We start from the raw sequence: 20,292 nt of genomic DNA on the forward strand, positions 1-20,292 counted from the left end.
AGCACCAGCGCAGTGTGGTTGAGAGGTGTAGAGTATCACTGCATGGCTCAGCTTTGCTGCCCTGCGTCTCCCTTCACAATCACTGAATCTCAGCTGGTCAGCAGCACTGCAGCACAGACAGCTCCGAATGCAGAGACGAGAGTCGGAAAGAGACACAGACAGACAGGGAGAGAAAGACCTCCTCCGACATCTATGTTTATTATCTGCTGCAGGTCAATCTGAGGAAAAGGTGACTAATAAGAAACTGAAAACATATGCTCCAAGGCTGCGGCAAACCTGCCGGTACTGGATGACTTTGATTTGTACCCCACCCCGACCTCTTTTGTCTTCCTCTCTGTTTTCTCTCTCTGAGTGTGTGACCATCAAAGACTTATGTGTGTAATAGATTAGTGGGGCGGCCTGGATGCGTTCTGTCTCTTGCACAATGTTTTCCAAACCTGATTAATAATTGTGAAGCTGCTCACTTGCACATGTACTGTACTTGTTTTTCTCACTAAAGCATTCCACATACAGCAAAATAAATTGCATGCATAATATGCTCCAATATGCATACATAAATATGCACACATGCCATAGTTGATAACAAACTACTAGCACGGGTGGGTGGCAATTTATTGAGGAGTCTTATGACACAGTGCTTCACAAAATTGATTGAAAAACTTGTAAAAGGACAAACCCCTGCAGTGTAAAAATGTGGAGTGTGTGTGTGTGTGTGTGTGTGTGTGTGTGTTCTCTTAAGAAGAGAAAGAAATTGATTAAATGAATGAATCAGATATCAGGAAGCAATTCTCAGCACTGCATTGTGTCAAATCTGGATAGTGAGGATGAAATCTTTCTGACATGGATGTCGCCATGGGAAAACCATTTTCTCTCCCAGAGTAACACATGCACAAAAATCTTATAATTCTAATCTTCTGTGTCTTGATAAATATTAAATTGAGCTTATATAGTTCTTGGAGATCAGACCCATAAGGGGGTTTCTATTATTAGTGGACAGATTTGGCAAACATCCAAAAGAAATCCTCTAAAGAACTATCAGTAGCCCAACTTGCATCTCCTGACACTTATGTGCTGTTGTACTTTTAGGAAACCAGTGTACCCAAATGTGATTTCAGCTCGTGCACAGTGAGGTTTAAGGTTGAACATCAGGATCTTTGATGTGACAGAAAATGCCAGAAGTCACATACCCTTACTTTATGGTGCGCAATAACAGTTTGGCCTAGTTTGATCCGGGATCTGCTGTGGACCTGAAAGACAACCTTTGTGTGGTTCGCTCTCTGATTGGATTGTTAAGGTGTCACTCAAGTCACCGTTGACTCATTTGCATAAGGAGGAGACTATAAAAAAGTAATGCTTTAGGAAACGCCTTCCCAGGCACACTCCGCTGATGCAGTCGGGACTAGAGCAACACTGAGCTATTGTGTGAAAAGAAACAAGCAAGATGTCTTATAGATCAGCTCCACATTCTTCTTACAAGAAGATGTTTGGCGGGGAGAGAGCCGCGTCCAGGACCAGCTATTCCAGCCGCCAGTTCTCCAGCCCGGTGCGCTCCTCCCGGGTATCCTTCGGTCTCTCCTCCACCTCGAACATCTACGCAGCGAAGACCCAAAGGCTCCGGAGCAGCGCGGCCATGCCCCGACTGGCCTCTGAGAACTTGGACTTCTCCTTGTCAGACGCCATAAACAGCGAGTTCATGACGAACCGCACCAACGAGAAAGCGCAGATGCAGTCACTCAACGACCGCTTCGCCAACTACATCGACAAGGTCCGCTTCTTGGAGCAGCAGAACAAGATCCTGCTGGCGGAGCTGGAGCAGCTGCGGGGCAAAGGCACCTCCCGGGTCGGAGATCTGTACGAGGACGAGATGCGGGAGCTGAGGCGCCAGGTGGACCAGCTCACCAACGAGAAGGCCCGGGTGGAAGTTCATCGGGATAACCTGGCAGACGACATCGACCGGCTGAGAGAGAAGTAGGAGGCGTGGCGCTTCTCTGTTCTGTGTGATGAAAGAAACTCCATACAGATTTTATGATTTGTAGGCCTTTAAATCAGATCAGTTATTATCAGTAGCATATATACATGCCCCCTTATTATCTATAAACTTGTTATATAGATTTCAATACAGACTAGACTTTTCTCAGTGTCTTGTCTGTATGCCAGGCACTGCGCAAAACCTGAACTTGAAGTGCTGCCGCAGCTTTGTGCCTGAGTGAAGTTTGTCTTTCACTGAAATGTGTTCAAGCGTGAACAAGAAGTGGAGGAAGACAAGGCAAACAGCTGGGGAGGCACCAAAAGTGGTCACGGCAGCTTTTAAGGTGGAAAAGGCTGTTAAAATAAAATGTCTTCTCTTTGTGGGTCTTTGCAGGTTGCAGGATGAGATATCCCAGAGGGAGGAGGCTGAGGGCAACATGCAGAGCTTCAGACAGGTACATTATGATTCACGTTATGAAATAAAGCAGTTTCACACTGTTGTCATCAGGCAAATTTCTGATTCTGTTATATTTTTGTAATAGGAATTTTGCAAAGAGAGTGATAATAGGGGACCTTAGGTTTCAACAGCAGAATATGCCGATGGCTCCTGAGCCCTCCACTGCCCCACCTCCCCCTGCTATTCCTGGTTATATAAAGGTTTAAAACCTTAAATTAATGACAAGTGATGTTAAAGAGATTAGATAAATAGATAAATTATGTGGCGTGACTGCCCAGTTTCCCTCCTATGGGATCTCTATCTAATTACTGCTCATGAGCTGCAGAGACAGGAATGCAGTCTTCTGATGGCACAACAGCAGATTCTAGCCATGATCCGAAATAACTGTAGAGCAGAACTGACCCTGGCCTGGTACAAAAGGCCAAGTTGTGGCTGTTGAGTTAAATCAGGCCTGCAATGAGCGGAGATCTTTTTAAGTCTGACTGGTCACACTGAATGAGCTGGACACAAAAACAACGACAGTGTGGACCCAATGTGGTTATCAGAGCGAGAAGACAAGCCACCATGTGATCCCAGCTGCCTGGATCTGGGAGGGCAGCAGCACATAATAATCTCCCTCATTATGGGCTTGTCGGAGATTGCTCCTTATCACTGGGTTTCATGGTGAATAATGAAGTGATGATGAGTTGTGCAAATAGTTTCAAATAGGCAAAAAAAAAGACAAAAAAAGGAAAAAAAATTGGGAGCATTTGCATATCTGCAGACATATAGATATACGGGATGTAAGAGTAAACATAAATTCTCCAGTGATCATGTGCTTTTTAGGGCATGCAGTAAGTTATCATTACATTGTACAATCATGACCTTGTACATATGAATGGCAGGAAGGAAGTCCCTGTGGCCTGTCATGGTGGCACTCAGACAACAATGCAGGGTCCGCAGCCTGCTCTCGCCCAGTCAGGCAGACAGTCACTCTTCCAGCCCTGGGCCTGTTTGGGAAACCCTGCTGAATAGCACACTTTGTTTGTGGCATTAGAGCAGTGGCAAAGCTGCTTCATTTGCTGATACCTCAATTACCAGCCTGCCAACGCCCTGACAAAGCACAGCGGTGTGGTGCCACAGCGAGTGTGTACATACGAGAGATAGAATGGAATTAAATAGAATATAGTAGGATGATTTACATGATAGTGTTTTTTGTTCATAAGAGACAATTTGCTTAATTCTTAGTTCAGTAAAGTTATAAAATGTAAGATGCAATAACTACTGTATCTTAAACCACACAGTGACAGAGCTTCCAGTGGAATAACTACATTTCATCCAAAAGAACCAGGAGAGATTTTCACTTTAAGAATGCAGTTAGGTAATAACAAATGGGATTAAGGACCTCTTGAATACAGTGCCTCCTTTATTAAATCAAATTCCTTTATACTGGGATGGAAACAGTCTCACTGAATTTTGTTGAACCTTTTTCCCAGAAGTAAGGACAGACAGGCATGCAGCTATAGAGTTTGATTTGCTTGTTATTGTACAGTAAGTGGCCTCAGGCTCAATTTGGCAAACCCCATTCTGCTGATCTGCAGTGGTGGGGGATGAATTCAGATCATTTACCTAAGTAAAAATAGAAATACCTTAGTCTAAAATACTCCACTACAAGTTAAAATCCTGCATTCAAAATCGTATTTAAGTAAAGTAAGCAAAATTATACTGAAAAGTATCAAAACTAAACTTATGCATTATGCTGAAACACTAATTTCAGAGTGTTATATTATTAATAATATATTGTTTTATTGGTTATTATTACTTAATGTTGTAATTTGTCAATATATAGCCAATTTTAAGTACTTTAATCACTACTGGGTAGTTTAGGAGCAAAGCACTGCATCATATTTTATGAGCTCATATGTTTTTGATGTAAAATCTTAATCTGAAAAGTGATTAGTAACAATAAATGTCAAAGAAATTTAGTGGAGTTAAAAGTATTTCCTTCTGAAATATAGTAGAGTAGAAGTATATAAAATATAAAAATACTAAGTAAAGTTCAAATACCTCAAAACTGTACTTCAGTGCAGTTCATGGGTAAATGTACTTAGTTTCTTACTTTCCACCACTGCCAATCTGCCTGTGATGTAGTCAAGGACTGTGGCCTGAAAGGTGCTGCAGTGTATACAACACATGAAAATCACGAGAAAACACCTAGTCGTCATCTGCAGTGACACGTGTCTACAGCTGATTTGTATTGGATGTGTGTGTTTGTGACCTCGCCTCACTACACAATGGATCATTTTGTGTACATGGGTGTTGTGTGAGTGTGCCTGTACAGCATATGAAAGAGCATTTTCTTTCTATGTCAGCAGACACATAATGCATAATACATGTCACCTTCACAAGTCACCTTAAGAGTCAGTGTCACAACACAGGATGTGGACAATGCTGCCCTCGCCAGACTGGACCTGGAACGGAAGGTCGAGTCACTCCAGGATGAAATCAACTTCCTCAAGAAGCTGCATGATGAGGTAAGCTTCCTCTTTTTGTGTCTAAAGCTGACTCAGTTTACTGCAGAAACACTGCACATGTACTGCCTAACAAGCTAAAGGCACCCAAATAAATACTGGGCCAAATAATTTGAGGTATTTGTTAATCTGCCCAGAGTACCAAATCAGCCAGGCTAGGGAAGTCACAGAAAAGTATACGCAAGGACATTAAAATAAATTGTCTACGTACTCATAATACTGTCCTCAACATATGTCATCTGAGTAGGAAAGAAATAAAAAGTATTTGTACATGCCAGTTCTATTGATTCTATTGCAGGAAATGCTGGAACTGCAGAACCAGATGCAGCAGCAGCAGCATGTGCAGGTGGACATGGAGATGGCTAAACCTGACCTGACAGCTGCTCTGAGGGACGTCCGTCTGCAGTATGAGAACCTGGCCTCCAAAAACATCCATGAGTCTGAGGAATGGTACAAATCCAAGGTAAAAATTTTCAAAACATTTTTCAAAGGCAACATAATAAATGGACCACAGCTTGAATATAATCCCACATTCTGCACATTTCAGAGCCATAACATTTAAAGTGGCTATGCTCAATATTTTTTATCTTAACAATTGATCACATGACTACTTGTATGTGAAAGTGATTACTTGTAGTGACGAAACCCACAGGAAATTGTCACTTGACTCTGCAGTTCCCCTCAGCTCTACGAAGCATTTTAGTGTCTTTCAGCTTTTTGTTTTGGTTTTCTGGCCAACAACTTTCCTGTTTTGGTTCAGTTTCATGGCTCTTGTTAATGCTGTTTGAGCGAAGAATATGTAAAAATCCACTGTACACTACCTGCCCAGCACCAAATGGCTGACTAAGTTAGCAACTAACTGGTGAACATTATGGAGCATTTAGCAGCTACGAAGACAGACCTTTTGAACATTGGGTTGTAGTGCACACAGTGCTGCCTTAAAACTGCTTCAACTACCACACACGCCTGCAAGTGTCCTTTGTGGCCAAATCTTTCATAATTTACATGCTTCATGCTATCTGCCATATTCACTCTCCCTCAACCTCTGACTCATCATTTATTGAACAGTTGATTTCTCAGTTTTTCCTCCCTCTCTCTATATTTGTCACTGTTGCTGCCAGTTTGCTGACCTCACCGAGGCCGCAGCCAGGAATAATGATGCTTTGAGAGTGGCCAAGCAAGAGGCCAATGACTATAGACGCCAAGTGCAGGCACTTACTTGTGAGGTGGATGCCCTTAAAGGAACTGTGAGTATGCAACTTCAGGCTTACACGGATGTATACAAGATAATGATAGAAAACCCCCCAATGTTTTCAATCCATATATAGCTGGAATCAAACAAATGGAGCACAAGAAGTTCAGAAAATAAGATGCATGCGTTTGAACAGTGACACAGCAAAGATTAATATCCAGGGAGAGTTTATTTTCACAGGTCACAGAGCAAAAAAATCACTCTTGTGTTTTATTTTAATTTGAAATGAGTTATTTTCACTGCCTGAGTGTCATTTTATTCCCTCTTGGCTGCTGTCCCAGAATGAGTCCTTGGAGCGCCAGATGAGAGAGGTGGAGGAGAACTTCTCCCAGGAGACGGGCGGCTACCAGGACACCATTGGCCGTCTGGAGGAGGACATTCACAACATGAAGGACGAGATGGCCCGTCACCTCCGGGAGTACCAGGACCTCCTAAATGTCAAAATGGCCCTGGACATCGAGATTGCCACCTACAGGAAGCTGCTGGAAGGAGAGGAGAGCAGGTGATGGATGACCTTGTATCTTCAAAAAGGACAGTCACAATGTCAAGCTGACAGATATGCACATGAACATCCATGCCATGCAACAACATATATTGATTTGTGAACTGTACTTTTCAGAATCTCCACCCCTCTGCCAAACTTCTCGTCTCTAAACCTGAGAGGTAGGATCATATTCTGCATGTTGATTTCACAGCAGGAATGTTTGTATTGGTTATTATATTGCCAGTTAATAATACAACAAACTATTTTTCTTTTTTAGAAACAATGATTGATTCCAGACCTCATGTTGAAAGCACAACAACAACCAAGAAGGTTCTGATCAAGACCATTGAGACCCAGGATGGTCAGGTAGAATCCACTTCAAGTGATTTTCAGTCACTTAAGTAATTTTCTGATGGTTATTTGAGCTCAGACACACAACTCGTCACCTATTCTCTGTCCTCTCCATCCTTGTTCAGGTGATCAACGAATCAACCCAGAACCATGATGACATGGAGTAATAATGTCTCTGTCTTTACCAAACAATCAACTAAAGCAATATGAAGAAACACACTTCACCGGGGCTACAAGCAAGCAAACAAACCAACAACACACAAAAAGCAAACAGCTTCTAAAAGTGCCTTTATATGTGATGAACCAGTAAGCCTGTTAGTTGACACAGACTGTATTTTGCTTCCTCCTCTGCTGAAAGTATTATCTTTTGTCACATTTGTTTAGACACAATAATGAAATCAGCACAACATAGAAATCCTTATTGAGGTCTACAAAAATCTTTCTTTGTAACCAAAGTAGTGTTTTTGATCAGTACAGCATGCACACTCCAGGAAACCTGTATGCTAAAGATGTCACAATTGCCTGTACGCAGCAATAAACCATTAAGACCGTAACTCAGTACTGTGCATAAGGTGTAATACTTTGCGACACATTATGGTAATAAAGTAGCGTTAGGTAAAACAATTCTTCATATGAAAAAAAGGGGAATTTGTCATCATGTAAAAACGTCCACATTTGCAAGTAATTCAATTGTGCAATCAGTCTTAAAATCTTAATTTTTCTCAATGAGGTAAAAACATTACATGCATTGGCTGTTTCAAGAAGCAAAACTAATTTGGAGACAAAGTTGTCCAGCTGTATGATGTAGATGTTTTTGAAAGCAGATATAAGAAACCAAAGACCAGAATAAACGTACATTTTATCATTGTACATGAGTGGATTCAGGCAGGGCTAAAATAATAAAATATTGTCCTCACTGACAGTCAGATAAGTTGACATGCATTATGTCAGGCAAGTAATATTGATAGGGTACTTATATGTAGGGAAATTCTTTTCCAATCACTGCTTTCTAAAGGGAGGTCATCGTAAAGGTGGTAGGGATTCAGGACACATCTGCAGGACAGTTCTTTCGTATTCAGGAGCTTCAGTAAGGTCCTCGGATTGATGTGCAATCTCGCAGCTCACCGCACCCTGCTGCCCTTAACCTAAAGGCACTTGCATACACAAGAGAGACAACGTAATAGAAACACCACACAACATAATACAATCCAGTGCAACAACACCACTAACTGTGGCCCTAAACATGAAATTACCCGAGTTAAATAAATCATCTCTGACACAATGTCAACAAAAACAAGTTACAAGCTTCACAAAGAGGCTTTTTTGCAGGGCTGTTGTATTGGAATACATTAGGTGTTTCTAATTAACTGTTAACTCAGAGTGCAGTGTCACACTTTTGGTGTTTATAGTTTAATAATAATATATATTTAAAATATATTAAGGCTTAATTACAGCTGCTAAATGGACCTTGAGGTGAGATAGTTTTGTCAACTGCTGTTTCCAAGGTCAAGAGTGAACTTTGAAGCTCAACTTTTAAGCCAACACGGACGAGTAAGTATTCAGAAAAAAAAGGAAATTTGAACATCTACAAGTCCATGACAGCTGAGCAAACACCATCTAATGATGAAGATCAGGCAACATGACTGAAAGCTCCAGAACGGCTGCTAAATTGACTTTTAGATAACATTGTTTGTCAACAATATACAAATAAGTAAATATCAATTGTAATAAGCTTGACAAAATAAAATTTCATCATTACAAAATGATGATCTGTCACATGTGATTTATTCAAAATACTATCAAAATGTTGTATAAACACTGAGGTCGCATAATAAGATATGCGCTGTGACAGAATGTAACAAAGTGCTGTACTTAAGCACAATTTTGAGATACTTGAGCATTTCCATATAATGCTACTTTATACGTCTACTCTACTTAATTTCTGAGAGAAATATTCTACTTTTTACCCCACTACATTTATTTGACAGCTATAGTAACATTTAGATTAAGATTTCACATGTAAAACATATGATTGGTTCATAAATAATGATGCATTGTGATATATTTAACTACCCAACAGTATATAAAGTTGTTAAAATTAGCTCCAACTCAACCAGCTTAAAGTGTTATCATTAATAACAATCAAATATTATAATATGATAATATAATTTTGAATTATATTATCGTTTTGCTGAGTACTTTTACTTTTGATGCTTTAAGTGTATTTTGGCAGATAACACTGCTGTACTTTTATTTAAATAAGATTTTGAATGCAGGACTCTGTAATTGAGTTGTTTTACATTATTGTATTGCTACGCTTACTTAAGTAAAGGATCTGATTACATCTTCCACCACTGCATAAAGTACAAACTGATAACATTCAGTAAAAAAATAAGTAATAAGAAAAATTACATTTTATCATCACAAAATTATGATCCTTTACAGTTCACAGGTCACTTGTTTAAAATAATATCAAGATCATTGATGCTGCCCAATGAGATCTAATGTAGAAGTATGGAAAATAAGAGACGGTTTGGTCAGAATCAGTCTACAAAACAGGGATATCCCTGGCTTGTCGATTAAAGGGGACAGATATTAATGCAGTTCTGACTAAAAACTGATTCACAAATCAAATGATCTTACGCTGAATTCACCTGCTGAGAACCTGCTGTATTTGACTGCCATCTGTCGGTGATTAATGTCAACTGAACTACCGCCAGTGGTAGGTCATTTACAGCAAGCTACGTTGAAGTAGCCAGAAACTTCATTAAATCACATTTTAATGTAGTAGTTTATGCGACCCTGGTCAAATCTCGCGATAACATATCCCAGATACCTTAAAAACGTGATTTTAACGAAGGGAAACAATATTATGCCTATTAAAGTTAGTGCAGTTGGATTTCTGCTCATTTTAACAATCCGGTATACTCGCCAGTTAATTAATGTCGCTTGTTTTCGCCGGCCTGCCCCGAGAGATAGGTGTGTTTATCGACAGAGCAACTTTCTCCATGTGACGTGTCTGTCGGAGGAAACACTAGTCGAGGGAGATGCCGACATGATCCGTTTAAACTCTGTTTTCCGGTTCTTTAATCATTTTGGTATCTTGCTGTCAGTTAAATAAGCTTAAAATTAAGTTACAAGCTAACGGTTTGTGAATGACAGAGGTGGGTGTTATTTCCCCGCAGCGCTTTGTTAGTTGTATTTGGCGAGTAGAACTAAAATGGAGTTTCAACAGGTTTTGAGTAAAATGAAACTCAGAATAACCGATTCCGACTGAAGCTTTCAACCTCTTTTGGTGATGGGCTCGGTGACGTCTGCTCTAACAAGGACGAGAAACGCGTTGGTGAAAGTGGGTTCAGAGCCGGAGAACCATGACCCGGAGAGAAGCCAGTCCGCTCCGGAATCGGACCGGGCCAGGAAGAGGAGCGCGCGGTTTACCGTCGCGAGCCAAACCGGACGGCAGAGTTCCCGCCAGTCGCTGTCCGAGGTGCTGAGCAGACAAGACTCCGACGGCGGCAAACTAACTGCGAAGAAAAAGACTTCTGAAGGTCAACAGAGCGGTGAGTTGATCAGTTACTGAGCATGTAACGTGAGAGGAGGAATAAAGGTCCGTCCACTTTTTCTTTTTTTGTCACATAAACGTTACACACCCGTTGGAGAAATGGGCATTTGTTGCAAAAAATCAATCATATACACCAGTGCATACTAATAAACAATGGTGGAAAGTAACAAACACATAAGGTACATTTACTCAAGTACTGCACTTTTTGAGGTACTTGTAGCCTACTTTACATTCTGTTTATACTACTTCATACTGCTACTTCACTACATTTCAGACTACATGTATTTGACCGCTATAATTACTTATCATATCATGTATTATCATACAAAACACATCAGTTTATAAAAGATAATGCATTGTTATAGCCTACTTGAAACGATACAGTATTTGGAGAAGTTACAAGCTCCACATCAGCAACTACAACATAAACAGTAAAGTACCACTTACATATCAATAGGCTACATTAATTGCGACAGTTAAATATATAATAATATACTGTAACACTGACACTTTACACGCAGTTGAAATACTACCTTACAATTAAAAGTCTTGCATTCAAAATTTTACGTTACCACTTTCGAAGAAGGTACCCTTTATAAAATTTATAAGCTAATGGTTCTGTTAATAGTTATTAAATAACGTACTAATGCTTTATAGATCAGTTATAAGCTAACCTGGGTCATTTTGCTGCTTAATGAGTGGCTTTACTTTTGATACTTTAAGTACACCTTGTTGCTTCTGTACTGCAAGTATTCTTCAAGTAAAGTATCTAAATTGTACTTAAGTACAGTACCTGAGTACTTAGTTACTTTACACCACTGACATGCAGTGTACTTGCCAATAAAAGAATGCCAATAAAAGTAGGCTATCATGGTGACAGATGGCCACTCAGTAGGTCACTCGGTGGAAACTTTTTCTATTCTTCTCTCATGAAACTGACATTTCTCAGTTTTTGGGAGCATCTTGGCCTCAAATACAGCCGTTGTGTTACTTTATACTGCACATCTCTGTGGTTCAGTTCATGAATTTATCTGTAGATGAGAGCAACTGGTCACTTCAGAGGACTGCTGTGAATATGCTACTGGAAAAAAGGTATTCACTGAATGAATACTGAGCTCTTTGAAGACCAGCCTCAATGCAACATATCTCCACTACCAAAGCATCTCTTTGATGATCGAGTTGTCCCCCAGACTGAAATAAACCAAATTACACTCCTATTAATTTTAACAAATTCACACGTGAAAGCTGCAATTTTGCAGAGATGTGTTATGTTGTTTTTATTACAACGTAATCAGCACGAGTTGACTGGTGAATACACACCAGAATATAGGTGCTGGCCATGGTGAACCGTGCATTAAGCTCCAATAATTTAATTGTATCACCAACGGTCGCCTACACTTGGTCTTTTTTCAAGGCAAGTCAAGACAGATTAACACGTGAAACTGAAATTTTGTTGAGTTGTGATTGATATGGTACAAAGTTTTCCCAGCAGTGTACCGTAAATGAGCGCAGTCCAGTTCAAATCAATGGTGCAGGTCATGTAAAAATTCCCTTTAACTGTTGTTATAAATGCAACATTTTTATTCCTTAAACTTATTTAATGTTTTATTTCATTTTAATTTTTTTTTTACAGTTTTGTCCTTTGTGTTACTCAGTGTTTCCTTCAGTTCATCCTGTTTATCTTGAACTCTCTTCACTGCTGTCACCTCTAGTTCCCACTCCCTGTATATATGTCCCAGAGGAAAATACCTCTCCCTGGTGGACTCTTAAAATACCATCTGTACTGTGGCGTTTCCATGACTGTATGACAGTGTAGAGTCACGTTGGGTTTCCTCCCTGGTCCCCAATGATGTTCGTGTGTGTTGAGGAGTCTCCTCCCTGACTCTCACCTGACTGTACACTCATCTGCTTCCTCCTGAGGAACAAAACACAGACACCTACCTCCTGATCAGCTTATCTGTTTTGGTCCCTTCAGTGTCAGACTGTCCCTGTGGTATAGAGATCTCAACTACTGCTTAATTCTGAAGTTAAGCAACTACAGAGAACAGTTTGACATCAGCTCTAATAACTTTAGGTCATGGCTCTTATCTGAGCTGTCATGCCAAATGAGACCACACAACCCCACAATTAAGATGGATGGATCATTTGAAACACTGTGAAGGCTATTTCAGCTTCCCAGAGTACATGACCAGTGTAGCAGGAACTTCATGGGAAATGTCTTACAGTCAGTCATACAGTCAAGTGTAAATATAAACTACTGGAGAGATTCTTTAATAATAGGGATTTTGAATTGCTGCAATTACCCTGCTGTTGATTTTAATACTGACACAAGAACCAGGTCATATTCAGAGAGTTTCCCGTGGCATACAAGGAGCTAGAGCCGTTTTCATAGCGTCATACTGAATAGTATTAGATAGCACATTTGGATGAGAAACAGCGAAAGTAAAGTTGTGTTTGAGACTGTAGTGTCACACATTTGTGAGGGTAAATATTGTACCAGATCTGCAGTCTTGTAGGATGAAATCATTGAGACTTCTTTCAGAACATTTATAATTAATTTACTGCACGCATACAATGTGCCACTTTTTTTTGAGCAGTGTAAAAAACAGATTTTCTCTTAATAAAGCATTAACAAATAACATGCTAATGATAAAATAAATAAGTAAATCTGATTTTTCTTTCTTTATTTTCCATTTTGTTTTGGAAATTGACTTTGGTAACACTTTACTTTAAGCCCCCTATTTAGCATTTATAACCAGTATATAATAAAAAATTAATAAATGGGTTATAACACACTATAATATAGTTTTAAGCAGATATAAGAAGTGTTTATTAATGTACAAGTATTTGTCGGCAAACATAATGTTTCCTATGAAGCCATATTTTCCATTATTACAACTGTGTTTTACTATATTGTCATTTATTATCAGTTTATACACCAACCTCACCTTATGGATGCCCACAGAATGAGTTATAGTTTATGAAAAATTCATTAGTAAAACCTTATCTCTGCTTACAACTACATAATAGTGTGTTATTAACCATTTATTAAATGTTTATATACTTATGCTTATAATTTCTAAACAGGGGGACATAAAGTAAAGTGTTACCAACATTTGCTCAACATAATGAAGTTATTAAACAGTAAATCTTTATGAGGATCCCAGAAAGGCATCATGTATAACTTCACATCAGGCACTGAAGGAAACAATGTGTGAACAACCCTTCATAAATGTGTTCATATTGTGGGCAATGTAATAGGTGATTAGTGTTTTTGGAATGGCAGACTAATTTATACTACTGTATCTACTACTATATGACAATGTATTCTTCATTGATAACTTAAGAGGCATCAGCTGGCCTATGGGCTGGAAATCTATTTTGTAATTGGACACTACAGTTGATCTAATGGGACTGTAAAAAGATAATACCGTACAGAGGCAACACAAATTAATGACTAATGATTAATGTGTTCAAATTTTAATAATATAGCAAGCCTATTAAAAGTCTGCTCATCAATGGCTATAATCTGGTTATTTGACTGTGTAAAATGCAGTTACAAATTCAATCAAAGTTTGAATGATCTTTACTGACAAAGCCCTTGATATATAGTGTTTGGTGTTTATATGTGAATCAGTGGCACATTACAAATCAAACTGTTAAATTGATTAAAAATGATTAATATTTCACAATTTATTCTCTCGCGTCACATTCTGTCTGTGAGAAAATTAATGAAAACAGTTTCTTCTTTCATGTTCAACACAAAAGCACATTACGTCATCCGAACCAAGCACCAAGCTGTGAGATAACAAAACAATCCATTACAAGCCCAGTGACATGTGATGCAGCTGTGACATATGTAATAAGTAACTGATATAAATTTATTATGACACTAGATGCAGCAAGTGTGCCCCGTATGGCAAATATGCGTTCAATCTATTCCTTCATCTTCACAGCTCATCCTTTCATCTCTGCCTCACAGTGGGAGGAGGACCTATAGAGCAAGGAAAAGATGCAAGTGAAGGAAGAGATAAATAAGGAACCAGAAAATTATCTAGTCTGTCTTTAGTGTAGATTTTGGTAACCCTGTCATATGAATTATGCTCATATGTAACTAAATTGCATTTGCAAGTTACATTCAATACCAACATTTTGTGTCGGTACAGGAAGTAGTGTGATGATCATGTAGCAGAGTGAAAAGTTTAAACTTTGCTCCTTCAACATGGGTGGATCGGGTTCACATTTGCTGTCATACATCTAGTCAGTGTTGACATCCGTGCTACTCACTCATGCTCACAATCTTTTCCTGACCTAAAGATATCCTGTGGAGTTTCTGACCACCATTAGCGCTATGGAGCAATGCTTTATGAGTGGGTCCCCATTTGTGGTTTCACATTATTCCACTGATCAACAGGTGGCGGTAATGCACCAAGAAATCCAGCAATGTGTCAGGAAAGGCAGAAAAGAAGAACTGCTAGCTAGTATATAGACAATGCAGGTTTCAAACTTTTAAGAAAAATGTTTTATGAGGAAGGAAATGCATTCAACATGTTTGTTAGACCTCAAGGTTTTTACAATCAACACACATGGCAAGTGTTTAGCTCTGGTGTATGAGCTGCTCCATTGCTGTATGGCCTCTGTGACCAGTGTAATAATTTGCAGTCTACTGTGTCTCCTATACTACATCTGTGACATTTTCATAAAAAGAGCAGAACTGGTGTCGTTTTCTGACTCCGTCTAAAAAAGATTAGTTGCTTTGGTCTGTTGGGAGTAGGATGTCTGGTGTGTGTAAGATGCCTGGTTCTAATCAAAAGGCTTACATTTGTTTGCTCTGCTGACCTAACACCCAACTGGTTTTGCCTCTTTGATCTGGAACCATGCTGGTGTAAAAGTCATTAGCTTAACTTGTGCGCTATATAGCTCATGACTTTTATTTCTCCCCATTTCTTCACGGTCTTAGTGCAGCAGGATTCAGATGACAGTTCATGTGTCTCTCTGTTTTGTCAGGTCATTTCCCTCAGGTTTCTAACACAGGCTAACATTACCCTTAAAAGGTGCCACTAATGAGTATTTAGCAAGGGAAAAGGTAAGCTCCCTGGCACCATGTGTGTCTTAATTACATGACTGTGTCACTGTGGTGACAGAGGTGTGGGGACTGACAAAGTGTTTGTCCTTCCACAGTCTAGGGGAGACCTCTAATGAGCTTGTTTTTCTGTCTGATTGTATAGTTGTCTTGAATCATTGTGCACTACTGGGACAGATTACACAATCAAAAAGCCCCAAAAATGTTATGCTTGGATGAATTACACAATAAATGTCAGTTTGTCAGTGTCCAGAAAATTAGGAAATGTATAATCCGGTTAGTTATTGTAGTGATTTTCATTTATAATTTATTTATCTGAGAGTCAGCACATAATTTAAATATAGATTTATTGGATGGGACCTTTACTCATTACAAATAAAACTGGGACTGTTTAAACATTGGGATTAATTTGGTGCAAGAGGCTATTTCTAATCCCCCAAATTAGTCCTCACCTCCCCTTTATCTTCACAAAGAATTAATGTCTATTGGTGATGGCCTGTCCTGGTGTTTGATGAACAGATCAAAGGTTGAGCAATAATCAATGGACAGAGCAAAAACAAGCAGGTGTGGTTTTGTGCCAACAATAAATTGTAGCATCTGTTTTGTTAAAACAACAAAGTTTATTTCAAAAACAATTTTTAAAAAATTGCTACGAGAAATTCAGACTTTGTTCCTTTTGTAAACATCCCATCAAAACTGAATGAGTTCTGTCTCTTTTGCATTATTCCAACACTGTCTCCACAGATGTAGGTGAGGAAAACAGACACTGAATATAATACAGTAAAATAACTTCAGTATACATACTATAAACCACACTAGTGTAATGAGTGCTATTTGTCATATTAACCACTTGTCATCCTCAGTGCAATGTATGTCTTAAAAGGTTTTCCATTGCCTAGTTACAGTGATGTAGCTTTGACCCTTGAAGAAAATGGATCTTGACAAAGAATCAACAGATGTATGGGTATAGGATTAATCTCTCAGAGTAGCTGTTGTTGTTGCAATATGTCAGCAGGGGAAACAAGGGATTGGACCCAAACGCATGCACAGAGGCAGAGCAGGTGCAGTTCAATGATTTAATCAGGAATTGAAGGCTTAGGGTTATCAGGCAGGCAATAGTCAACACCAGGGAAGCAGTCCAACTAAGGCAAACAAGTCCCAGGGAACAAGCAACAAACAAAATCCAAAAAAAAACACATAAAAAACAAAATCCAGCCAAGGTCCAAGGAAACAGAAGATAAATCCAACAGAATACACAGGTACCAAGGTCGGGATGCTTGACAAAGACAATCTGACCAAGATACAAGCGAAGCACACAGACTAAATATACTCAGATGAAAGGCGATAACGAGACACAGGTGAAACTAATCAGGGCGGAGCAAACAATTAAAACTGGCTGGAAAAGCAAACAATGACAGGAAGTAAAACTGCCAGACACATGAGGGGAAAAGAGCATTTAAAAATAAAACAGGAAATACTATACATAAGCCCTCAAACCATGACAGTTGTACTACATGCTCCTTTTGAAATGTGCTCTGGAATTAAAACCAACATATATTGGATTATATATTGTGTGCTCGACAGGTGTGAACCAAAATTCTTGGCACACACTTGGTATCTGTGTTATCATGCTGTATCAGCAGCCCCGAGTCACACCTTTCTTATTAAATTAGCTCAATGCAATTATGAGGGGTGGCGGTATGAAGATTTATTGAAAACTATAAGACATTAATTAAACAACACATTGAATACAAATAATTATAGTGGAAGTAGTGCATCAAATTATATATTTAATAAAAAATGTGTAATTGCATGTAAATTAAAATTGAAAAGCACACACCATCTGTAAAAGTAATCTTGTGTGAAACAACTGGGGTCTTGTATAAAATGATCATAGAAAATGTATTTGATTTTTGTTTTTCTCTTTCTCTGTCATTATTCTGCCACCAGCGGTTGGTTTCATTTGAACACTGTGTTGTTAATAGCAACCGCTACTGGCTACTGTAGCAGTTACAGTTTAACTGACATTGTTACATCCACCATGGGGTCAGATCTGTGAACAAGCAAATACTGACAACAATCTTTTATCTAATCCCCAAATGCCCTTGTTGGAGCATTATCTGGCACTCTTTTTTTATAGCTGTGTTTGTTGATTTGTGATTTGTGAATTTAGTTTTCCTGCAATCATTTGACTGCAAACCAAGCTAACTATTAAACTAGCTGTCTGAGGCTAATGTGTTACTAACGCAACATTCTAATACCCTTTTTACACTGGACAAAAAACCCGCTAACACCTGCTAACATCTGGCTTTGGGTCTTCGAAAGGGTACAATCGGCATTCACTTCTGGGTCAAATGACTCTGCAGTAGACACGGGTATTTATCGGCTCTGGCTCCGATTGGCAGTGATGGAAACATGATTTTCACTCCTTTTTTGGCGCGACTCTTTCTATCTGCGGCTGTCTATAAACATCTTATCCATATGTTTATGTAGTATTTGCATGCTAGGCTAACACACAAACACCGTAAACACACCCGTCACCTAACTAGCACGGTGCTGTTAAACAAGAAGCGCAGCGGCTACACCTTATTTTTATACAGTCTATGGGCTACACACAGCAACCACCGTAACATTGTCACTGGCCTCCATGCTGCTTTCTACTGTTTACTAACCTGTTTTCCAGCATGTTGGTGACGTTGAACTTGACACATCGGAAAAAAAACAGAAAGGCAAACTCGTCTAATGGCAATGGGAAAGGAGTCAATTGCTTATTTTTTGTGGCTTTACCCGCATTTAAAAAACCTGCATATACGTGCTAATTTTTGTTCATCCTTTGGGGAGTTTCCAATTTATTTGGGGGCAATTTTATAGGTGAAAACTTTGGCCTCACGGTGGCACTTGAGGAGAGCTCATGGGTTACCATAAACATTAGGATTCATCCTCCTCTGTCCGTGAATGTAATTATCTTGCTGTTGAAGTGTTTAAACAACTGCTGAACAACTCCACCATCCTTACCTTAGTACCTATTAAGGCTTTTCACAGAATGTTCTGTGAAAAGCCTGCTTTGTCACAGTTTACAAGGAAATATATATAGTTGCAGAACATCATGTAGCCTTCTAAAGCATCATGAAAATAAAAGCATAACCACACTCTTTCAGTTAAGTGTATTATGTAATCTCCGCTCTAACTTCTATAACCCCAAATGCATTAAACGGGAAGCTTTGAACATACTGCAGCAAAATTTGACCATGATATAGACACTTGAACAGACACCTACTTGCATGGAATAAACTCTCAAAGAAAATCTTGCCCTTTAGTACCTCCACACATTCTTTTAGACTCACTATTCAGGAATGAATTTAATATTGATGACAGGCCTCTGCAGTAGTATGATAATATCATTAATCATATTGACACAACTGTGGCCTCAACAGGCTGTTCATATTTAAATGTAGCCGACAAGGGCTTAAAAAGCACACTGTAACCAGTTTTAGCCTTTCAAAGAAATTGTTACCTGGGAGTCTGCTGGCAAAAGGAAAGAATAATAAAGTTGCTGTATTCCCATAAATGCTCTCATCAACATAAAAACAAACCCTGGAACAGTCAGGCACTTGATGTTACACAGTGAGAGTGTTACAAAATTAGGATCCTCACAAATTGCTACATACAGTATGAATTGGAGGCTGGGGAGAGCAGGGTGACGGGAGATGGAGAGGATAAAGAGCTCGTACTGTAGCTTGCAAACAAAATGAGATGGACTGTAATTATCTCTATGTGCATAATGTGTCCACTGGAACTGCACTGAGTGACTCAAACTGGCTGTGTTATAATTGGATAGAGCTGATTGTGATCAATTTCCTTTTCCTCAGACACATTTACTGCTACATCACTTAGAAACCATGCATTACTTACATACTGTATGTCCTTATTTGACAATGTCCTTGTTTACACATTCATTACAATGTTTGATCACTCACCAGAGTATGACTGCAAGTAGGTGTTACCACTGAGATTTGTAGCCACACAGACATCATGTAGCTTTTATTAGAGTGGGGATGTGTTAATGCTTCTAAATCCCTTGTCTTTGTTGTCACATTTCTTAGATTGTATTACATGCCACTGAAGTAAATTACTTATTTTTTTAAAGAACCTTATTTAACCTTATGATACAAAATACTAGTGGGGAAAAATTTACTGTGCATTCCTAGAGAAAAAGAACACAAATTAAATAACAGCAAGGCTACAACAACCATAAACAAAAATAAATAAATAAGTACATGAACATAAATATAATTAAATAAAATAAGTTTACACTTCACTAAATAATACACAATATCTTGGTCAAAACACGAGACATAGCGTGACATAGTTTTTGTATTGGCTGGTGTGTATCAGCTAGTGCCCGTAAAGAATGAAAAATAATATTACTAATTTATAAACCAAGTTAAGAAGGGTTTCTGTTCTTTCCATTTGCGTGAATGAGTGTGATATTTATCCATAATGATAATAATATTAACTATGTCAGATAATTCAGATTATCTGTATAAACTAGAATTTGGAGTAAGTCAAATGGTGGGATTTTTTTCATTTTGAGACCTAACCAGTTATGCAGGCTTGGCCAAAAC

General features: G+C 38.9%; 2 protein-coding genes across 3 annotated transcripts in view; both read left to right on the forward strand.

The window, feature by feature from the left end:
* Positions 1-1,352: 1,352 nt before the first annotated feature.
* viml (vimentin like) lies at positions 1,353-7,580 on the forward strand. Its single transcript, XM_044219813.1, has 9 exons — positions 1,353-1,968; positions 2,363-2,423; positions 4,843-4,938; positions 5,234-5,398; positions 6,057-6,182; positions 6,469-6,689; positions 6,807-6,850; positions 6,949-7,037; positions 7,148-7,580. Exons 1-9 carry the CDS (start codon positions 1,442-1,444, stop codon positions 7,187-7,189), a joined length of 1,371 nt encoding a protein of 456 aa, XP_044075748.1. The 5' UTR covers positions 1,353-1,441; the 3' UTR covers positions 7,190-7,580.
* Positions 7,581-9,801: 2,221 nt separating this feature from the next.
* pde1cb (phosphodiesterase 1C, calmodulin-dependent b) overlaps positions 9,802-20,292 on the forward strand; it is a 94,707-nt gene continuing 84,216 nt past the window's right edge. The window contains exon 1 of one of the 2 annotated variants that reach the window (XM_044219324.1): positions 9,802-10,582. In XM_044219324.1, the coding sequence (XP_044075259.1) occupies positions 10,321-10,582 (262 nt within the window). In that variant the 5' untranslated portion in view covers positions 9,802-10,320. The remainder of the gene's footprint in view (positions 10,583-20,292) is intronic. The other variant, XM_044219325.1, reaches the window with a different exon arrangement.

This window comes from Siniperca chuatsi, linkage group LG13 (assembly GCF_020085105.1).
Source record: "Siniperca chuatsi isolate FFG_IHB_CAS linkage group LG13, ASM2008510v1, whole genome shotgun sequence".
NCBI classification, from domain to species: Eukaryota; Metazoa; Chordata; class Actinopteri; order Centrarchiformes; family Sinipercidae; genus Siniperca; species Siniperca chuatsi.

What these genes read in the sequence shown, in the direction of transcription:
- viml (XM_044219813.1), top strand. Translation starts at nt 1,442, where the DNA reads ATGTCTTATAGATCAGCTCCACATTCTTCTTACAAGAAGATGTTTGGC. An exon ending in CTGGAAGGAGAGGAGAGCAG is followed by an intron (nt 6,690 to 6,806) that starts GTGATGGATGAC and finishes TGTACTTTTCAG; the next exon opens with AATCTCCACCCCTCTGCCAA. An exon ending in TTGAGACCCAGGATGGTCAG is followed by an intron (nt 7,038 to 7,147) that starts GTAGAATCCACT and finishes ATCCTTGTTCAG; the next exon opens with GTGATCAACGAATCAACCCA.